This window comes from Cynoglossus semilaevis, chromosome 10 (genome assembly GCF_000523025.1).
Source record: "Cynoglossus semilaevis isolate Cse_v1.0 chromosome 10, Cse_v1.0, whole genome shotgun sequence".
In the NCBI taxonomy this organism is placed as follows: domain Eukaryota; kingdom Metazoa; phylum Chordata; class Actinopteri; order Pleuronectiformes; family Cynoglossidae; genus Cynoglossus; species Cynoglossus semilaevis.
In genome coordinates this window covers 15,818,538-15,836,541 of record NC_024316.1, presented here as the reverse complement: position 1 = coordinate 15,836,541, position 18,004 = coordinate 15,818,538, and the positions used below count along the sequence as shown (strand labels likewise).

Below are 18,004 nucleotides of genomic sequence, written 5' to 3'. Positions count from 1 at the left end.
TTTTTCTCAATTTTAACAACAGAAATGGACATAGCTAAGTATTTTAAGCTAAATGAGTGCATTTTTAGTCATTTTTGAGAAACTTTTTTTTTCGGAGATTGGTTCAGGATCTTATAGGTATAGGATTTGACTGTGATCAAAAGATGGCGTCCCTAAAAATTATATTTTTTCTCAGTTTTAACAACAGAAATGGACATAGCTTTTGGTTTGAAATGTTATTTTATTCATATTTAGTTTTTGTTATTCAATAATTTGTTAAATTTTTAGGGTTCGGTTTATGCCTAATTTGAAGGTTTTTGGAAACATAGTATTCTTGCTGAATTGTCAGTGCTTTCGCTCTATGTGATAACATTTATCACCTGGTCTCATCTCATCTCTTCTAACTCTGCTCTCATCCCAGACATTATTCTAAACATCATTACACGGTACCTTGTGGTTGATCTGGCTCTCATTTCCTCCTCTCTATCTGTGACCATGACTGAACGAATCCTTCCCCTATGGTGCATATGTCGCAGGTGCTGTGGTGACTTGGCCCCCGCTCCAATCCTCAGCTCTGTGTGGAAAATCACACAGCAGCGCTCTGGCCTTTCTAGAAGCAAACAGCAGAAAATGAACCGTGAAGGAAAACGGCAGCGATTATCTTTATTATCAGCCGGGGGAGTAACCGTGGAAACGGCTACTTGTGGAATAGGGGTGGGTGGGTGTAAGCAGGAGCACAAGCTGTCAATTGGCCTATACAAGCTCCAGTGGTAATTAACATCTGCATATGCAAATGAGTTCTCCAGCCAGGGAAATTTGTCTGATGTTTCTTACCTGCACTCTGCGCCTGGAAGCAGCAGCATGGTGGCACAATATATGTGTGTGTGTTTGTGTTGGTGAGTTTGTTTACAAAAAGGATACGAGACAAAACAGAATCTAATTACACGTCCTCTGTGGCTTCACTCTGCTTGGTTTTTTTCTGTATTTTAAAGTTCTTTTTTGTTTTTTAGTTACAAATACTCAGCACAGTTGGAGTGGTTGGATTAGGAAGGGGGAGAGTGGGGGGGTAGGGGGGGCAGTGATAATTGAAAGCCACCCACCTCTTTTTTTTATCGTGTTGTGTAGAAGGAGACGAGGCCAAACTTGGAGTGTCAGTTGGAGGTTCTAGTTAGCATCTCTAATCGGACCCGTGTTCTTTTTTCATTTGTTTAAAAACACATGAAAATGTCCATATTTATGAGTGTGCGTATACATTTGCAAATTGGTGTGTGTGTGTGCGTGTGTGTGTTAGTGTGAGTCTCTTACCTGTGAACTGTGCAGAGCACCCACAGACTTCACCAGCATGTGTTGTTCTGTGCACTTCTAATGAGAGAGGGGCCGGTGGGCGCCAGGCGAGGCTGGCTGCAGAGCAGAGGGAGGGTGACAGCTCCAGCAGCGCTGCGCCAGACTATAAATAGACTCACGACACCTGGATCCACGTTGGTTTGCAGTTTCTTTTCCCCCAGAAACTTCCACCGCGCCGCGTCCTGTTCAGCGTAACGCTGCTTCGTGTCTCGATTCCTGGCAGAGACGTTTCTCCTTCTTCTGCCAGACATGGGAAAATAGATAGGAATATAGACACATGTGGTGCGACACTGACCGCCAACACCAGGGGCGCTGTTGTAGAAGACGTGTGAAGGTTCTGTTTCAAAAACAACACATGGTTCTAGTCAAAAACAGATTTATGTATATATATATATATATTTATATAGCAGTTTATATATTTAGCCCTGTGATGCACCAGTGGGCCAGGGTGTACCCCACCCTCAGTCGTTGACAGCTAGGATTAGCTATAGTGCTGATTAAATGACCAGTGTCACGGCAACAAAGGTCACGAGGACTCAAACCGCTGACCATCAGGGTCAGAATGAGATTATTCAATCTGTCAGGGATTTTCTGTCTGATAATTTATTAGCAGAACTGTCCAAAATGATCCACACTTTAATGATTTTGGAATATTCTCCTTAATCCAGACTAAAAACCCAAAGCAGAACAAATGAGATGTCAGCCTAACGCAACTTCATACAAGGGCATTACAGGGCGTAAAGCCCCCGTGAATGTGAATTGGCCCCCGCAGTATAGGATTAGAAGCAACGGGGATTAGAGTTTTCCCTTAGGAAGCACAGCGGGGGGGTGAGGGTGAGACGGGAGCGGGTGAGGGTGAGGGGGGGCGAATGACTTAGGATATAGAATAATGCCTTGTAGCTGAGCGGTATAATTTCTGTCAGTGTTGACGACGGCAAAACATGTCAGACGACGTCTTCATTAGTGTCGCGTACGTTACATTAACGCTCGACGACTCTGTTCATAATGAGATCACTGTGTGTCTGCTGCTCATGTGGTGAGAAAACTGAAGACGCTTAAAATAGGAGAACAATAAGACAAAAGGGTGCAGCAGTGGTTCTCAAATTAAGGGGCAGGTCCTCACGGTGGGTGGGGGGGGAGCAGCTAAAGGAAAATAAGTTTCAAATTTGACTTTTCTTAATTAGGGAAACTGGCACTGATCTGTTCGTTTGAGTGGTTTTATATGAATTACATTTCAGTGCAGTAGTTTTGAAGAACGCTGTAAATGTGAACTGGTGGTCTTGTAGTGTTGAGTGTCCGTGTACTCACTGTGTACATGCAGGGTTTCCTCCAGGTACTCTGGATTACTGCCATCGTCTCAAAAACTCGTAATGGTTCGTAGGTGTGAACGAGTGTGAAGGGTTTTTTTGTCTGTGTTCCTGGTGAAGTGGTGCTTTGGATGGATGGATGGATGGATGGATGGATGGATGGGTTCCTGGTGAACCACAGCTTGGTCCACTGTGATTGGCTCCAGCTTTGAACAGGACCCTAAATAAAACAGGATCAAAGTTGAATGAATGAATGAATGAATGAATATCAGAGTGAAGTCTAGTCCAACAATAAAGATCGTCTCACTCTACTTCTTTGTTCTGTTTGTACAATCAGACGTGGATCCAGACGGTGGACAGTCATCAGACTGAGCCGGTGCAGCGGTGGAGCCAACGGTCCATTATAGACGTCCTTGGTGGAACCGATGGCCTCGGGGGTTTCTTCACTGCGGCGTAACACACTCACCCAGAGCTCCAGTGGCCGAGCTAAGAGACTCGCATGAAGACAAACGATGACAATTCACTGCGTTACAGCTGAAGGTTATCACGTTTGGCGCTGAACAGGAGGTAAGTGGGAAATAGAGGCTTCAAGGCTCCACTCAGAGCCACAGCAGAACCTGGACTAGAAGAGATTCATCCTCAGAGTCAGGTCCGAACCATCGACTCCACAGAGGATGGATGTGTTCGCTGACTTTGAGGAGAAAGTAGAACAGAAGCAGCAGATGTTTCATGTTAGAAAAACATCAAAGTAGAACTGGAGTTCTTCACCTTATTAATATGCAGAAGAACATTACATCAGTTTGGCAGAGTTTCATATCACAGAATAAAATGACAACCAAAAACATTTGTTATAAAAAAAAAAAGTAGCTTAGACTGTCCAATAGCAGCAGACGTCTGTAAAGTTTTGTTTTTAACACAATTGGACTCATTAGAAATCTTAGCAGCTTCAGAATCGAAAACATGTTGTGACGTTTCTGCAGCAGAGTGAACAGTGAGGTTTTGTCCACTGGTCCAACATGTACAGTAGATTCAGATACTTGTCAATGGTTATACACATCTGTGGTACATTCAGAGTGAATGGCTAACCTAACTCTGTATGCCTATGTATATTAACACACAGAGAACGACCATGACTTACTACTAGGGATCAACCTGTTAAACAATCACAGCAAGAGAAACATGGCCTGTGTCCAGTTTTGTCTTTTTTGTTACACAACATATTGTGTTCCTGCTTTAAGTTAGAAACAGATGTTTGATACATTTGTTTTTCTCCCCAACAGGTTTCATTCTTCTTCAACTGCAGACTCAGGACCTGGAGAGTCGAAACGCTTCGTCAAAATCTTACGGGCAAACCAGACGTAGAGTGGTGAGTCGCCGACATGAACACACACACTCTGTCCTCGGCTCCGTTTTTAACCAGCAAAGTTTATTTATATATAACAACAGTACAAAGTGAATCCTTGGCTTGCAAAATAGGTGTGCTTCATATTTACAATAGGTACACAATAATATATTATCATAACAAAACCAGAGCAAATAAGAAAAACGAGGGAACCAACCTTTTTAAATACTTTAAGTTTCTTACAATTTTCACAACACCTTATAAAACAAGAACAGACAGCCATTATTATTTTTATCACCATCATCATCGTTATCATCGTCATCATCATCACTGCCAGTAAGTACTATTTTACAGAAGTCCAGTGTCTACAAAGTCTAAGATGTGTATTTTAAATGGACGGACACTCAGTTTATATATCTGCCATATTTTTCTTTTGAAACTAACATTGATCCGGATTCAAAATCCTCTGACACTGCGAAACTAAAGAAAACATTGATCCGGATTCAAAATCCTCTGTTTGACACTGCGAAACTAAAGATGTTTGTTTTACAGACGTAACGATGACATGTGCCAGTTAGAACCACAGGAACGTTTCCTCCGAATTAAATCACAAAGCAAAACAAAAAAAAAAAAAAAAATCAATTGCACAAAAAAATTTGCAACCAGTCGGTGCTAAAGCAACGTTTTTGTTTACGAGCATCCAGCGATATACCGACTGGCAGTCCAATGGTTTTTCTGCACTGCAGAAAGAGTAAACAAAATCCCCTTCCCTCAGTTCAAACTGAGTTCAAAAGGTTCCACAAATCGAGTGCACAGCATGGAAACAAGCTATAAGTAACGATCGGGGAAAAAAAAGGGAAGAAAATAAAAACAGAAAAAAATTCAACTCTTTCACATAAAAGGTGCTTGAAGCTGCTTAAAGATTAAACGTGTCCAGAAACATGTCTTTCAGGGAAGCACTGCAGTCAGACACGGACGCCACACGGAGCAGGAAATCAAAGGCATGCAAAAGGGATCCAACTCCAGATGAGAAGGAAACCACCCTCCCCCAAACCTCCCCCCCCCGGAAATGACGAAAGGACGAAAGACACACTTAACTACTGTAATGTGCCTTTGTCACAATGGTGACCACAAGAGGAGCTGTTGAGCAGCTGGAGGTCTCTAAAGAACCGATCCACAGGAGAAAAAAAAAACAAAGGCATTTAGGTCCAGTTACTCTAAACAAGCAGTGAGGTATCAGAGGACACAGTCGGTTTGGCTGAAATGGGAAGACGCTGCAATTTAAAGGAAGAATTATCACGTTTTTCTGCCTGGACTCCTGCATCTCCGTGTTTATCGGGGTTCTGGTGAGTGAAAGGTGTGAACCAGTTCTCAGTCCCACTTTGGCCGTCGTTGACCAGACAATGTCCAGTTGGATTGATGTTTTTACCCTCCATCTTTTCACAGCTCGATCTTTGTTGTGTTGCAGGTAACTCAGTCAGATCAAAGAGCAGCTTCAAAGCTTTCTCTCTCTTTTCATTTCTGGGAACATCTCTTCCAACACCGTTGGCAAAGTAAGTGCTGAGCGAGGCAGCGTCTGTGTGTGAGCGGCCGGGGCCGTACACCTCTTCACCTTCACTCACACTCGTCTGCCTGTAACAGACGTCTCTGGAATGAGAGATATTCTGGTCGCTGATGAACTGAAAGGACTGGGTCCAAACTGAGATCAGGAAGAATGAACAGGAAGATTTCTAAGGCCTCAAGAAAAAAACAAAACAAAACAAACACCTTTCGCCCACTGGTGGTGTTGGTCAGACCTGACACACACACAAAGCTCATTAACGCAACATATTTTCAAGTACTCCATGTAAACAAAAGGCAAAGATGTCGTGGATCTCAGAGAAAAAAAAAAGTCTCGTCACCAGAGGATGAAGTCTACAGTTTGCTATCCAGCTGAAAGGTCAGGGGTCACTGCAGCCTTTTAGCAGTGTTTTTAGTTTTAGTCCAAAGAAACATCCACAAAACCTGTTTGAATTCCCACTCTTCTCTCACTCCTCGCTGACTCTGCTTGCGTTTCGTACCTTTTTTTTTTTTCAAACAGGTTTATAAATACGTTCCTGCTCTCCACTCTCTGACCTCAGGACCTCGCTCTCAGTGTAAAGCATAAACTGCTATTTTGACACATCGGCGAAGAATCTGATACCACAGTATCTTTTGGCACTTGGTCGACGTCGACCCATGCAGCTTGGCTTCTTGTGGTCAGAATGTATGGGTGGCAGTCAGGAAAAGTCTCCATTCATCTACTTATCTGGGCTGGTTAACTAGAACTGGCATCATTCAATGGCACTGGAGAAAAATTCAACGATGGAGTCTTAAACACACCACATGTGTTTCTGCATGCATGGACACAAAGGGGCTTCTATAGAGACACATTAATGAAGAGCTTCAGTCTGCGGCAGCCAACGACCTTTCACTAGTGCAGCTCCAGCCACAATGCCGACGAGATACAGCGACACACACACACACACACACTCTCTTCAAGTAAAATAATGTGACAGGAAAACCATATTTTTCCGGCAGGAACGGTTGCTGTGAAGTCAGGACAGCAGCGGAGCTGTTCACTTGATGAGGTGCTGAAATGAACTAATGAAATCAGTTCAACTGATTCCCCTTTGTCTTTGCTGAACTCTAACAACCAAAAAAAAAAAAAAAAAAAAAAAGAGTTTTGTACATTCACATACTACACTAATTGGCAAGTATTGTCCAGTACACACACACACACACACACACACACACACACCGATGACCTCAGAGCCTCGGTCACCAGAGCGATGCTGATTAATGGTCAGCTCCGAAATACTCTACGGACCTCGTCACCATCAACCTCATGGTTAGGTGCAAGCATGCTGGCTGAAATGTGGCCTTTTAGTGTGGACTGGGAGAATAAGCCCAGGTCACATGACCTCCTGTCCACAGGCGAGGAGTCAGAGAAGACACGGCCAGCGGCCTGTTAAACATCTGCACAAGCTTGAAATCCAACTCTGACAACACGGTGCTGCAGATACTTCCATGGCGACGGATCGTGTTCAAATGTAGGAGTACAAAAATAAAATCTGAGTGAAACCTGAATGTGAACCCAGCAGACCAACGTGAAATCGACTCCTGTGCTTCTCGATCTGGTTATTATTCTCCTGCTCACGTCCAGGTGGAACTGAGAGAAAACGTCTTTTGTGGGGGAAAAAATAAAACATAGTAAACACAGGGCGAGCTGGCTGTCTTCTCCTCTGATGTTTTAGTCTCGTGCCTCAGGTTTTCTCAGTCTGTGGACCCAGAGTTTTACGTCACCATGAGAGGAACAGAAGGGATGTAACACAAAAGTTGCAGTTTGTCTCTTTGTGAATGGACGCTCAGATCCCAGGGTCTCCACAGTAAGAGGTAAATTATATTGGTCCAGTACAGACTGTGGTCCTCTTATCGTCAGTAGGGGTCACTCTCAACTCTCGAGGGACATAGCAGAGATGAGTGTCTCCACCTTGTAGGCCAGCCTCTGCTTCCTGGCCTGTTCATCCTGGTCCAGAGCTGCAATGATCTGAATAGAACAGAAGAAAATTTGATAAAAATAAATCATACACAAACACACACACCACATGTGTTTGTGCATTCTGTGTGAATGTCTTTGTTTGACAGAGGACAGAGAGATCAACTGCTGTCTGTATGGTGATGAAAACCTAAAAAATCTTCTTTATAAGGCTGACGCGTTTTAATGTTTCCACAGAGAAATCACTTGAAAGGAAGAGAAAAGAATTACATCACAGCCGTGGCCTCTGACAATATTGGTGTGCGGGTTTTCTCTGTTTTATCTTCTGAGGCCCCTCTTGTAAATTTGACATTTGTCAAGCCCGGTTCAAAAAGAACCCAGACACGGTTCTGCTCTTATCTCTGTCATGTGGTGCCTGCCTTGTCAGAACCAATCTGTGTTTGAGTGACACCCACATCCAATACAAAGACCTCAATATGAAGTAACACACTGACTCTTTCACCTCTGGATTCAGCCTCAGTCTCCAGAAGCTGCGGCCATTCGTCAGTAAATCAACGCTTTTGACGAGCTTTTAAAAATTTAATTCACCAACAAATCCTGGTGAAACTCAATTAATTAAGTGGTAAATAAGTAGGAAACAGGCAGTGTTTCCTACTGATGTGAGATATAAGATAACATTTTAATTTATATTTTTATGACTTTTTGTCACCTCGTTATGGATTATGTTCCCGATCATTTTATGGGCAGTCATAGATTTCACTTTACTGTCTTTCTGTCCTTTCGCCTGTCAGTAAAACAAATCACTATTTTTTTCTTTGCAGACATTGGCACTCCTATATTTTACAAAGTCAAAAATTAGGGGCTGGAGGTGTAATGCCTAAATTTTCATTAAATACTTATAAACAAAATAAAATAATAAATAAAACAACAATGCACACACCAGCCCAGTAGGTGGCAATAAGGCACCTAAGGTTTATTTGCCAGCTGCAAAGATGATCAATAGAATGGATTAAGTAGCATCAGTGTTGTTGTTGTTGACAGCTTGGATAAAGTGATGGTTTAAAAAAACCCAAAATCTTCCCACTGAAGCTACGACAGTCCTGGCACAAACACCAGAGCTAACCTTAGCTACGACAGTCCTGGTACAGACAGTTCACCTCTAGGTCTATTTATTGACTTAGTCATCACAAACACTTAACACTTTTTTACTTTACTTTACATGCTCATTATGTCAAATAAAGCTCTTTGATAAGACCAGAATGCATCAGTAAGAAAGCCTCTAATTAAGATTTCTTTAAAAGAAACCAGAGATAACGTCCAATTACATTCTCCTCTGTATTACTGCCCAGGATGGAGTTGTCTTTGTTCACTGCACTGTGAATGTTGCTGAACTCAGACCTCTCCTGCCCACCTGCCATCTTCCTCTCATATGCCTAAGTGCTCTTAAATTCTGGCAGCTGCCAGCGGAGCATTTCCTCCTCCCCGTCGGACCAGATAACAATCTATTATTAATCTACAGCACGGTATGCAGGTGCAGCTGCCGCTTCCAACTCCCAAAACCATTTGGGTAGGCTGAAACTGTGGCCCGGTTAGCTCGGCCCACAGCCTTCACGGTATTAAACAAGAGTTACCAGTGAAAGATGCTGGATGAGAGGAGGAAAAGAGGAAGTAGGAGACAAGCGAGTGGGAAAGATTAGAAAGAAGACACTTTTACAAAGCTCTGATGCATTAGAGACAAAGGGACACAACATGGTTATGTCTTCATGGCCTACAGATCATAAACAGTAGGCCAGACCTCACTTGACTAATAACACATCCACAACCAACTCTACTGACAGCATCACTGAGGTCAATACTGTACAGACTATGAATTGCTCCGAATTATATTATGTAAAAATAATCCCACACACTGCAGCCCAGCAGATGGCAGTAATGTGCCAAAGGTTTGTCTGTTTGCCAGCAAGAAGATTGAAAAGGATGTAATAAGTGACATCAACGCATGAAGATGTTTGGTTGTTAATGATGGAAGATGAGACCTCATTGAAAAAATGAACCCCTGGTGGCTTGGTTGATGCATTTCTACGTGTATGGACTTCATAACTAACGTTAGCTACAGACAAATAACATCACTCACCTCCTCACTGTACTTCCTGACGTAGGAGTAAATCTCATTGAGGGCACTGAGCATGTTGAACTCCATGGAGTGGAGCCTGGCTTGTTCTGCCAGGTAGGCATTCATGTCTTGGTCACTAATGGACGGCAGGCGGTTAATGTCTGCATAGTACCTGAAAACAAAGACGGAACAAAACTCAACACTGAGAACCCAGAGACACACACAAAACACACTGCAATCACTGGGAGAAATGTTGTAAATATAACACCCCCACACAATACTAAGTATTTTAACAATTAAAGTGACATCATCAGCTCCTACCTTTCTACCCAGCTCTTGTAATTGGGGATGTCTTTAGCATACAGCAGCTTATTGGACGGAGAGTCTTTGCCGAGGCGGTGCTCAGATGTTGAGCAGGAATCCATAAAAGTCTGAGCAACCACAGACAGACAGGCGTCTGTGATGCTGCTCTTATGGATGTCGAACACAAACTGCGGATTCTTGATCACGTTCACCCAGAAACGCAGTGGAAGGCTGAGAGACGGAGGAAAAAGAAGGTGAGACTCCAGTGACATGACTGAAGAGAACATCATCAGTGAACCTACGAACACCAGCGTCCTCACCAGTTACTTTTCCACGTGTGTCGTACGTCTGTGTCGTGGATGGCATGTCTGTCGGCCTGTTCGTCCAGGAAGTCAAACATGTATTTAATGGCCAACGGTAGAGAGCTCCCCCTGTGGACTGTGCTGAACAACGTCTCAAACAGATCGTCCACAAATTTTTGTAGCGTACCCTGGGAGATCAGAGATGGTCAGTGAGAAAAACACAACCCAAATGAACTGAGCTCATAGTTAAAAACTTCTTTAAGCAATATTTCCATCAGATAATTTGCTTTATCTTAGATGGAGCTTTATCAAAATGTGAAGCCTAGTTTTCATTAATTTCAATAAAACCTAAATATTTATGGTAATTTTTTGTTATCTATATACTTGTGATTTAAAAACAAAACAAGATTCGACCCACTCATATACTCATGAGCACTTGTACCTTAGTTGCGAGCAGCCTGGTCAAATATATCTCAGAGACCATTTTGCTCCCGCGGTCTCCTTCTTTTTGGTCCCCATGCTCATGGTTCTTCACCAGGTGCCACACTTTGACCCCACTTTCTAGGTCAGGGGTGATCATCGGAGCTCGTGATCGCAGGCTGTCAGGACTGCCCGTGTAGCGGAATGAAGAGTCTGCACAGACAACAGAAGAAGAAAACATTCATTCATCCTAATCCTTGAAGGGTCGGGACGTCCTGAAGCCTGGCCTGGACAGTCCAGCGGTCCATGACAGAGAGAACGTCTTTTCTTTGTAGAAACTAGCCCTTTACCCAGAACACACACATACACAGAGGCATGCATATTGTACACGCAGCACCTTTGCTGTCTCCACCCTCCTTTGTATTCTCATTACAGAGTGGCGTTCTGCTGTGAGCCAGGCTCTGAGGGAAATTGCAGTGGTGGGTAATTTCATAGAACAGCAAAGAAATGGAAGGGAGGAGACGCTGTGGCTCCTGGAATTGCAATGATTAGTGGAATCCCTCTTGAAATTGGAATCTACGGAGGCACACAAGATGGATGATCACCTTGCCACCGCTTTTTGCTACATATTTGTTCTCCTAATCATTGACTGCACTGAGTAATAAGACACAGTCTCATCTGTATTCCAACCCTGCTCTGTTGTCGTCCCTCTGTCTGTGACTGGCTCTGTTCAAAATAATTTATTTTTATTATTATTATTACTATTTTTCACCTGTCTTGACGTACATATGCCTCGTCGACAACCTTCCTACCGCTCTCTGATCAGTGCATCAAAAGATTCTCAATCTGTGGAGCCCTGACGGCCAAACTCCTTCATCCTCACAAAACCCTAATCTCTGCTCCCCCTCTCCTGTTCCTGCCTCTCTGCTCCTGCTCCTCACTCAGTCACGACGGCGCTGGTTTCAGTTTCTTTAATTAGCCGGCGTGTATTCCTGGCAGCTGACTCTCTGGAGAGTCGGGATCTGAGGATCTCACCAAGACGCTTTCTCACCTGCCGTCAGAAGCCGAGTCAAACAACAAAGCTCTCTGCTGCCATTACAGCTACATAGACTTGTTCAAACCAGACCAGAGTTGACCTTTAGGCAGGACCCCCGGGACCAGGACCTGACAGAAGGGGGTTTATGTATATACGTAAAGTAAACTGAAGTCCATGATACCATACCATAATAACTATGGACTGGTTTAACTTTGAGTTTAACTATTTCTTTATCTCCCTCCTGTCTTAGGGTGGGCTTGAACAGCGCAGCAGGGGTTGTGTGTTTGCACTGATTTTTAGACAAGTGGAAAGGAGGGGGGCAGGGAGGCAGCAGTGGCATAAATTGAGTCAAGATGTTAAGTGTTGAACGTTAAATTGGTATGAATCCATCAGCAGGTGTGGAGGTGCAGCTGTGCCTGCTGTGTCAGCCCATGATTGATGAAGGACGGCTCCTGCCAGCAGAACTTCTGCTTCGCTGCTACACATTACCAACTTCCTCAACAACCACTGTCGAAGCAAGAAACTTTGGACAAGAAAAAACAAAACCAAAACCAAAACAAACACTGTGAGAAGTAGAAGCTGTACACTTCATTGTCCCAAACACTAGAAATGTCTCCTCACTTTTTTAACGTAGATTCAGGAAAATAAATGATAAAGTTTCTATTAGAAGTAACTTTAAATTGCAATTAATTTCTTGTCACAACATTTTAATGTTTTGTTTGCTACTACTGTTTGTGTATAATTTATTAAATTATAAAACACTGTTTAATCTGGATCTAATAACAATTTCGTGATAAAATATAAATAAACGAACAATAATAAAACCCAGTAACACAGTTTCCTGTCAGGATGTCATTTTTTCTGTAATGTTTGACTAAATGTGATTTAAATGTGTCCAATAAATACATTTTTTGATATTTTGTCAACTAATTACTTAATTTCAAAACATTTCTATTCACTCAATTGGGACTGGGACTAAGTTGTAATTGAGTCAAAAGACTAAATCAAGACTGGCTTTTAAAATGAACACTGCTCACACTGACTCAGAGTGAGTCTAAATGTGCTGTGTGATTTAAAGGTAATTGGGCTCAATTCACAAATTAAATCACTGGTTTCGTGTCATCCAGCAGAGATTACCACCTTAACTGTGGCGCAAAACTCCAGCACACACAAAAGAATGGGCTGTAAACCCAATCATCCTTCTGTGTTTGTTCTCTACTGACAGTACAGCTCATATAACAAGTCATTATGATGTGATTGTACAGCAGCGGCAACAACACCAACGTGCTCGCAATGAATTAACAGTTGATTATCTTTTAATAGGCTCATACAGTTTCACTCGTAATTATTCACCGAAAGCATTTTATAATCAACGTAATTACATCAATGCCACCAACGTGGGTACGAAGAGAGCAATCAAGTCGATCAACTCACCGTATCTGCTGATGGAAGAGCGCGATATGCTGGCAGAGTTGGCGATGTTGTATGAGGACGTCTGCTTTGGCACCAGGGCCACGACGCAGCGATCGGACACCTGTGAGAGAGAGAGAGGGGGGAGAGAAAAATGGACAGCATAAATGGGCTGCAAACACAAATGTGCCCTCATGTGACCCCAACCCTTTGTGTCTGAGGCTGTGGTCACACTGCAGGTCTCGTATCACTGCAGGTTTTCTGCACGGTTGTTCATAGTCTAATTAGATGCCAACACTGTTGGACTGCAGCGTGAAGTCCTGAAGTGACCCGCGTGGGCTGGAACAGCACAGTTAACGTGGATGCTACACACGTCAGTGTGTGAGTTAATCAATTTGATGGTTATGTCATCAGTCTTAAAGACTACACTCCCACAGTCAGGGTCGTCACAGGCGGCCCACTGGTGTTCTCCCCCTCAGGCAGAGACCTCTGTAGGCAGAAGCCCAGCCCAAACTGACCTAACTTAAAAACCCAGAGGACACGTCATTACAGAAGACACGTCCAGATGTTAGCCAAGACGTTACCCATTTCATCCAAACTTAAAATAAAAATCTTGTCAACATCATTAGTAGAAGTTGCTTTTTGGCTTTAACAGACGGCAGTGAAAAGATGCAGGAAGCTGGGGAGGGCCCTCTTTAGGATGCAGTTCCTGTTCCTGGACCACTTTGGAAGAAATGAAAAACGGTCTCCTCAATCACTCTCTGTATCCACAACAGAACTTGTCATTTTATTCTCACTTTTTCCCAATTTTCCCCGCTTTCCAAAACCTAATTTCTGTGGCCTCTCCAGTTTATAGCCACTCTAATAGATCAACACCCTGGACTTCCGTGGAGTCTCTGTGATACATTTTTCTTGGAGAGTGTGAAATCACTTCTCCGCCCCTCTTTCCTTTCACCCCCTCCCTCCTGCATTTCTGTCTGACAGAGAGACTACAGCAGTGATGGTCTGGAGTAAATAATTGAAGGTGTGCAGATTCGCCCTTCAGGGATAATCTAGAGAGGGCCTGATAGTCAGCAGGTATGATAAGGGCTGTGGGCTCCTCCTGTGATAAGACCTTCTATTAGACTGTACACAGCTGACCAGACGGCCAAGTGCAGTCATCCTCTATCTTTCATTACTCAGCCTCAGCAACACAAACTCCAGCCTTGGCCTCAGCCTCATCCTCATTCCTCTTGGCATTCCATCATGTCTGGAGCCATGCCCTCAAATGTGATGGTCATCATGCCATTCCACTCAAAAACTTGGACCTACACAACCTGTTTATGTGAGTGCCTGTTGTCAGGAACAATATAATTTGAAAAAAAAACAAAAACATGGAACAAGAAAAACAGATTTATCTTAATTTCTCTGCTCTGGAGAAATGGGGGCATTTAACAAGACCCCAGGAATCTCTGTGTTAAATAGAGAGATTGTCACATTGTTACTAATATAATCGAGTTTAAATTCTTCTCCATTTGTGTTCTGGGGTCTTCTAAGGAGAACAACAGTAAAAGATTAATAAACACAACGTGGGAGTATCTGTTGTGTCTAGGCTGGTAAAAATAGCCCAGAATGTCCCGAGTGATTTCTCTAGCGGGGTAACAGGATCTATCTGCCCTGGCTCTCCCAAAGTGCTCTTGACTGTCTGGCTCTGCCTTTCCATTCAGCACAGATGAGGACAGAGGTCAGCAGTGGGTGGGAGTTTAAAAACTGTTTTGACTTTGGATTTTATACAATCTTTGTATCTAAAAAAAATGAATAAATAAGATGTGCTGGAAAAATTGTAACGAGACAAAGGTGAAAATAAAATTTGAAATTTTCCAACTTTGATTTAAGACATTGAATCTAAATTTCTATTTAATTTTAATGTGGGGGGTTCTTTTTTTAATACTAGAAGGTGGTGGGGGTGGTGGGTTGCTCCAACAGCCAGCTTGTGTAAACTGTTATTTCCTGTGGGACAGGGTAAATAATCAATGTGGTTTCCTGGATCGCTGTGGGTCTTATGAATTTTCATGCTTCTGTCTGGGCCTCCAGTCCCTTTATAGTAAAATTGGGTTTAAACCATTTTCATTCTGCATGAACCGGAACCTCTTCCAATAATTTCATGTAGGGATGAATTCTCCCCAGGGATCTGAGTGGCTGTGACAGACAGACAGATGTGCAGCCAGAGCTGTGACACCATGTGGAACAAAAAAAAAAGAAAGAAAAAAAAAGTGTGAATTCTGCAGATCTAAGACAACCTTATAGAACTGTTAATGATGTTGGTGTTGACTTATGGTGGTCTCGGGTATCTGACCACCAGCTTTTACGCCCTACAGCCTCTCTTCTGATGTTCTAATGTTTGCCCTTCTGTTCTATGCAGAACTATGATCAAAACAAGTATCTGATCTGACTGAGGTAGAACATAAAACAAATACATGTGTGTTTGTGAAGAGAAACAACAGAAACAAACACATTAAGCTGCTTCAAAAGAGACAAAAGAAAAGTAGAGATGAAAGAAAAAGAGGGGAGAGAAGGGACTCAAAGGGAGACAGAAATAAAACAGGATAAACACAAGGTATGACACACTGAAGAGGGTTAAGATGAAAAATGATGGTGAGAAAATGTCATTAGAGCATAAATGTGCACGACAAGCTTCACTCAGTCTTAGTGAAACGTTCTAAGACAAATGTTGAAATTCTCAAAGTTGTCTGATTGCAATCACTAAAGACACCCCCCCCAGTCATCTCAGATATTGTATTTTTGTCAAATATGCCTAAGTCTGAAAAATAGTCAAAAGGAACGTCTGTGTGAAAGACATAAATAATTCCATATCCTCAATCTTTATATTGGAACTTTTTGACTAATTGACTATTATTTTGACCCTGCTTTTTTTCATGAGATCCTAATTTTCAGTTCATTTTTCCTCACTGCATATTTATTTATTCCTTTTCTGCATGGGTTTTTACATATAAATTGTCGACAATCCCTTTGAGACATTGTTGGGGAGCTCTTAATTTAAAAAAACAGCAGGTTATGATCTGGAGTCTCCCAGAATTGAACAAAGAAGAAATTCTCTAATGGAAAAATAACTTTCTGACGTTCCCTTATAGCTGCATCAACATTTATTCTTTACTAGTAACTCAGGATTTCACATGGTACGCTCTGTTAGCAGGGTCATACTAATGACAGTCTGCTGGGCATGATTTTAAATGTTCCCTGACCCTTTCCTTTTTTTCTCCATTTTCCTCAGCCCTCATCGACTTCTTTTTTTTCATTTAAACTCTGTTTCTCCTTTCGCCTTTTAGTCTCCTCTTTGAATTTAAAATTTCAGCAGTCGTGAAGTCGCTGGAAATGCAAAACTTCTCCTCCACTTAGGGTCTCTACTTTTCTCTCCTTTTAATAAGGGGCAAAAGGGTGAGCCTACGGGCCCTTTAATTGTGAGCCATGAATTGAAGAAAGACAGAGGCTCAGAGTCACAGCGAGACCCGCCGTTATCAGCATATGAGTAAGGGGACCGCCAGGAGACGGAGGCAGGGACATTTTGCCCTCCTGCTTTCAGCAGCTCCTCTCCAGGGAGGTGGCAAAGTAGCTGTGGAGATGTGAAGAGTTCATCTCCATGACACCTGTACAGTAATTGTCCTCCACTCTCACAGCCATTTGGATTACACCGACATGGACATGCAAATGAGGAGCTGAAAATTGGCTGCATGAAAGTCAACAGCAGGAAACATCAAAGTTTGGCCAGGCTCAGTGTTTGCCATCATTTCCATAATAAAACCAACCCAGAAATGAAAATCTCCATAAAAATGTAACGCAGGGCTTTTCTGGAAAAACATTTGAACCAAAATCCTTTTGTGTTTTTACCTGGTAGTGCATTAGAGCGTTGAGCCGCTTCCAGTCATTTTCTATCTTGGTGGTTATGTCTTCATCCTGCAGCACCACACGAGCCATTCGCCCCTGACGCCACTCTGGTGGACAAACAAACACAGGTACCGTCATACAGTGTCTCACCCTGTAGCTGAGACCTTCATGTGAGTACAACTTATACAAGTACATATACATACAGTACATATAAGTACTGGGGCTGTGAAATGATTTGAATTTTTATGCAATTACACAGGGTAATTGTTGATTATTAATGATTAATCAAGATTAATCGTAATAGATATTGTCATATTCCATAGTCCTAAATATCACAAAATATAAAAGTACATTTTCATTTTTGTGACTGAACCAACTCCATGGAATTATTTATTTGGAAAAATGCCAAGAACAATATGCAAAAGTATAACTCGAAAGTTTGCTTCACAAAGTTGGTGGATCTTATGTCATTACTGTGCATCTTGACAGCAGCTTCCAAAACCTGCCGTGAATCTGACTTGAAGTTGAAGTCCAACCACAAACAGAGGCTGAGATGGTATTAAAACCTCAAGCTACTTTAGTGATATTGAAATGTTTTCCGGCAGCGCGAGTAAATAACAACGATGTACAATATATTAACTGTGTATCATAGCAACGATTAGAGGATGGATGGTGGAATTATTGAATGTGCTGTGCACAACAATCTGCCAATGTGTTAAAAATATAACCTGATTAATTTCACAAATAATTAACACAATTATGGCTGCAATTTTAAAAAAAATAATAAAAACATTTGATAGAAATAACATCATTCCCACAGGAAGAGGATAAAATAAGGAAACGTGGTTCCTCTTTCTGGGTAATGAAATAATAATACGGTTAAAAAAAGGGGAGAGTGTTCGACTACTGTGGCTTTCCTGATGGCACTGGTCATTGATTTTCTCCTCTGTTGACTCGGTTTTATGACTGTGTGCCTTTGCCAGGTGCCCATATTCCTGGTTGGCACAATTTTCCCCACACTCAGATATAGGTTAGAAAAACAACAACAC

The 18,004-nt window shown here is 42.4% G+C and overlaps 1 protein-coding gene and 1 long non-coding RNA gene across 3 annotated transcripts in view; one reads left to right on the top strand and one right to left on the bottom strand.

Annotated features, from left to right (window-relative positions):
* LOC103385269 (uncharacterized) overlaps positions 1–5,324 on the top strand; it is a 41,315-nt gene extending 35,991 nt beyond the window's left edge. For both annotated transcript variants that reach the window (XR_003050745.1, XR_003050744.1), the window contains exons 5-7: positions 2,968–3,197; positions 3,911–3,996; positions 4,925–5,324. This is a non-coding gene — a long non-coding RNA (uncharacterized LOC103385269). The remainder of the gene's footprint in view (positions 1–2,967; positions 3,198–3,910; positions 3,997–4,924) is intronic.
* Positions 5,325–5,564: 240 nt separating this feature from the next.
* plxna2 (plexin A2) overlaps positions 5,565–18,004 on the bottom strand; it is a 173,056-nt gene continuing 160,616 nt past the window's right edge. The window contains exons 26-32 of the mRNA XM_008319093.3: positions 16,959–17,062; positions 13,098–13,197; positions 10,650–10,840; positions 10,226–10,395; positions 9,924–10,136; positions 9,624–9,774; positions 5,565–7,540 (exon numbers count right to left, since the gene is read on the bottom strand). Coding sequence (XP_008317315.1) covers positions 7,445–7,540; positions 9,624–9,774; positions 9,924–10,136; positions 10,226–10,395; positions 10,650–10,840; positions 13,098–13,197; positions 16,959–17,062 — 1,025 coding nt within the window. The 3' untranslated portion in view covers positions 5,565–7,444. The remainder of the gene's footprint in view (positions 7,541–9,623; positions 9,775–9,923; positions 10,137–10,225; positions 10,396–10,649; positions 10,841–13,097; positions 13,198–16,958; positions 17,063–18,004) is intronic.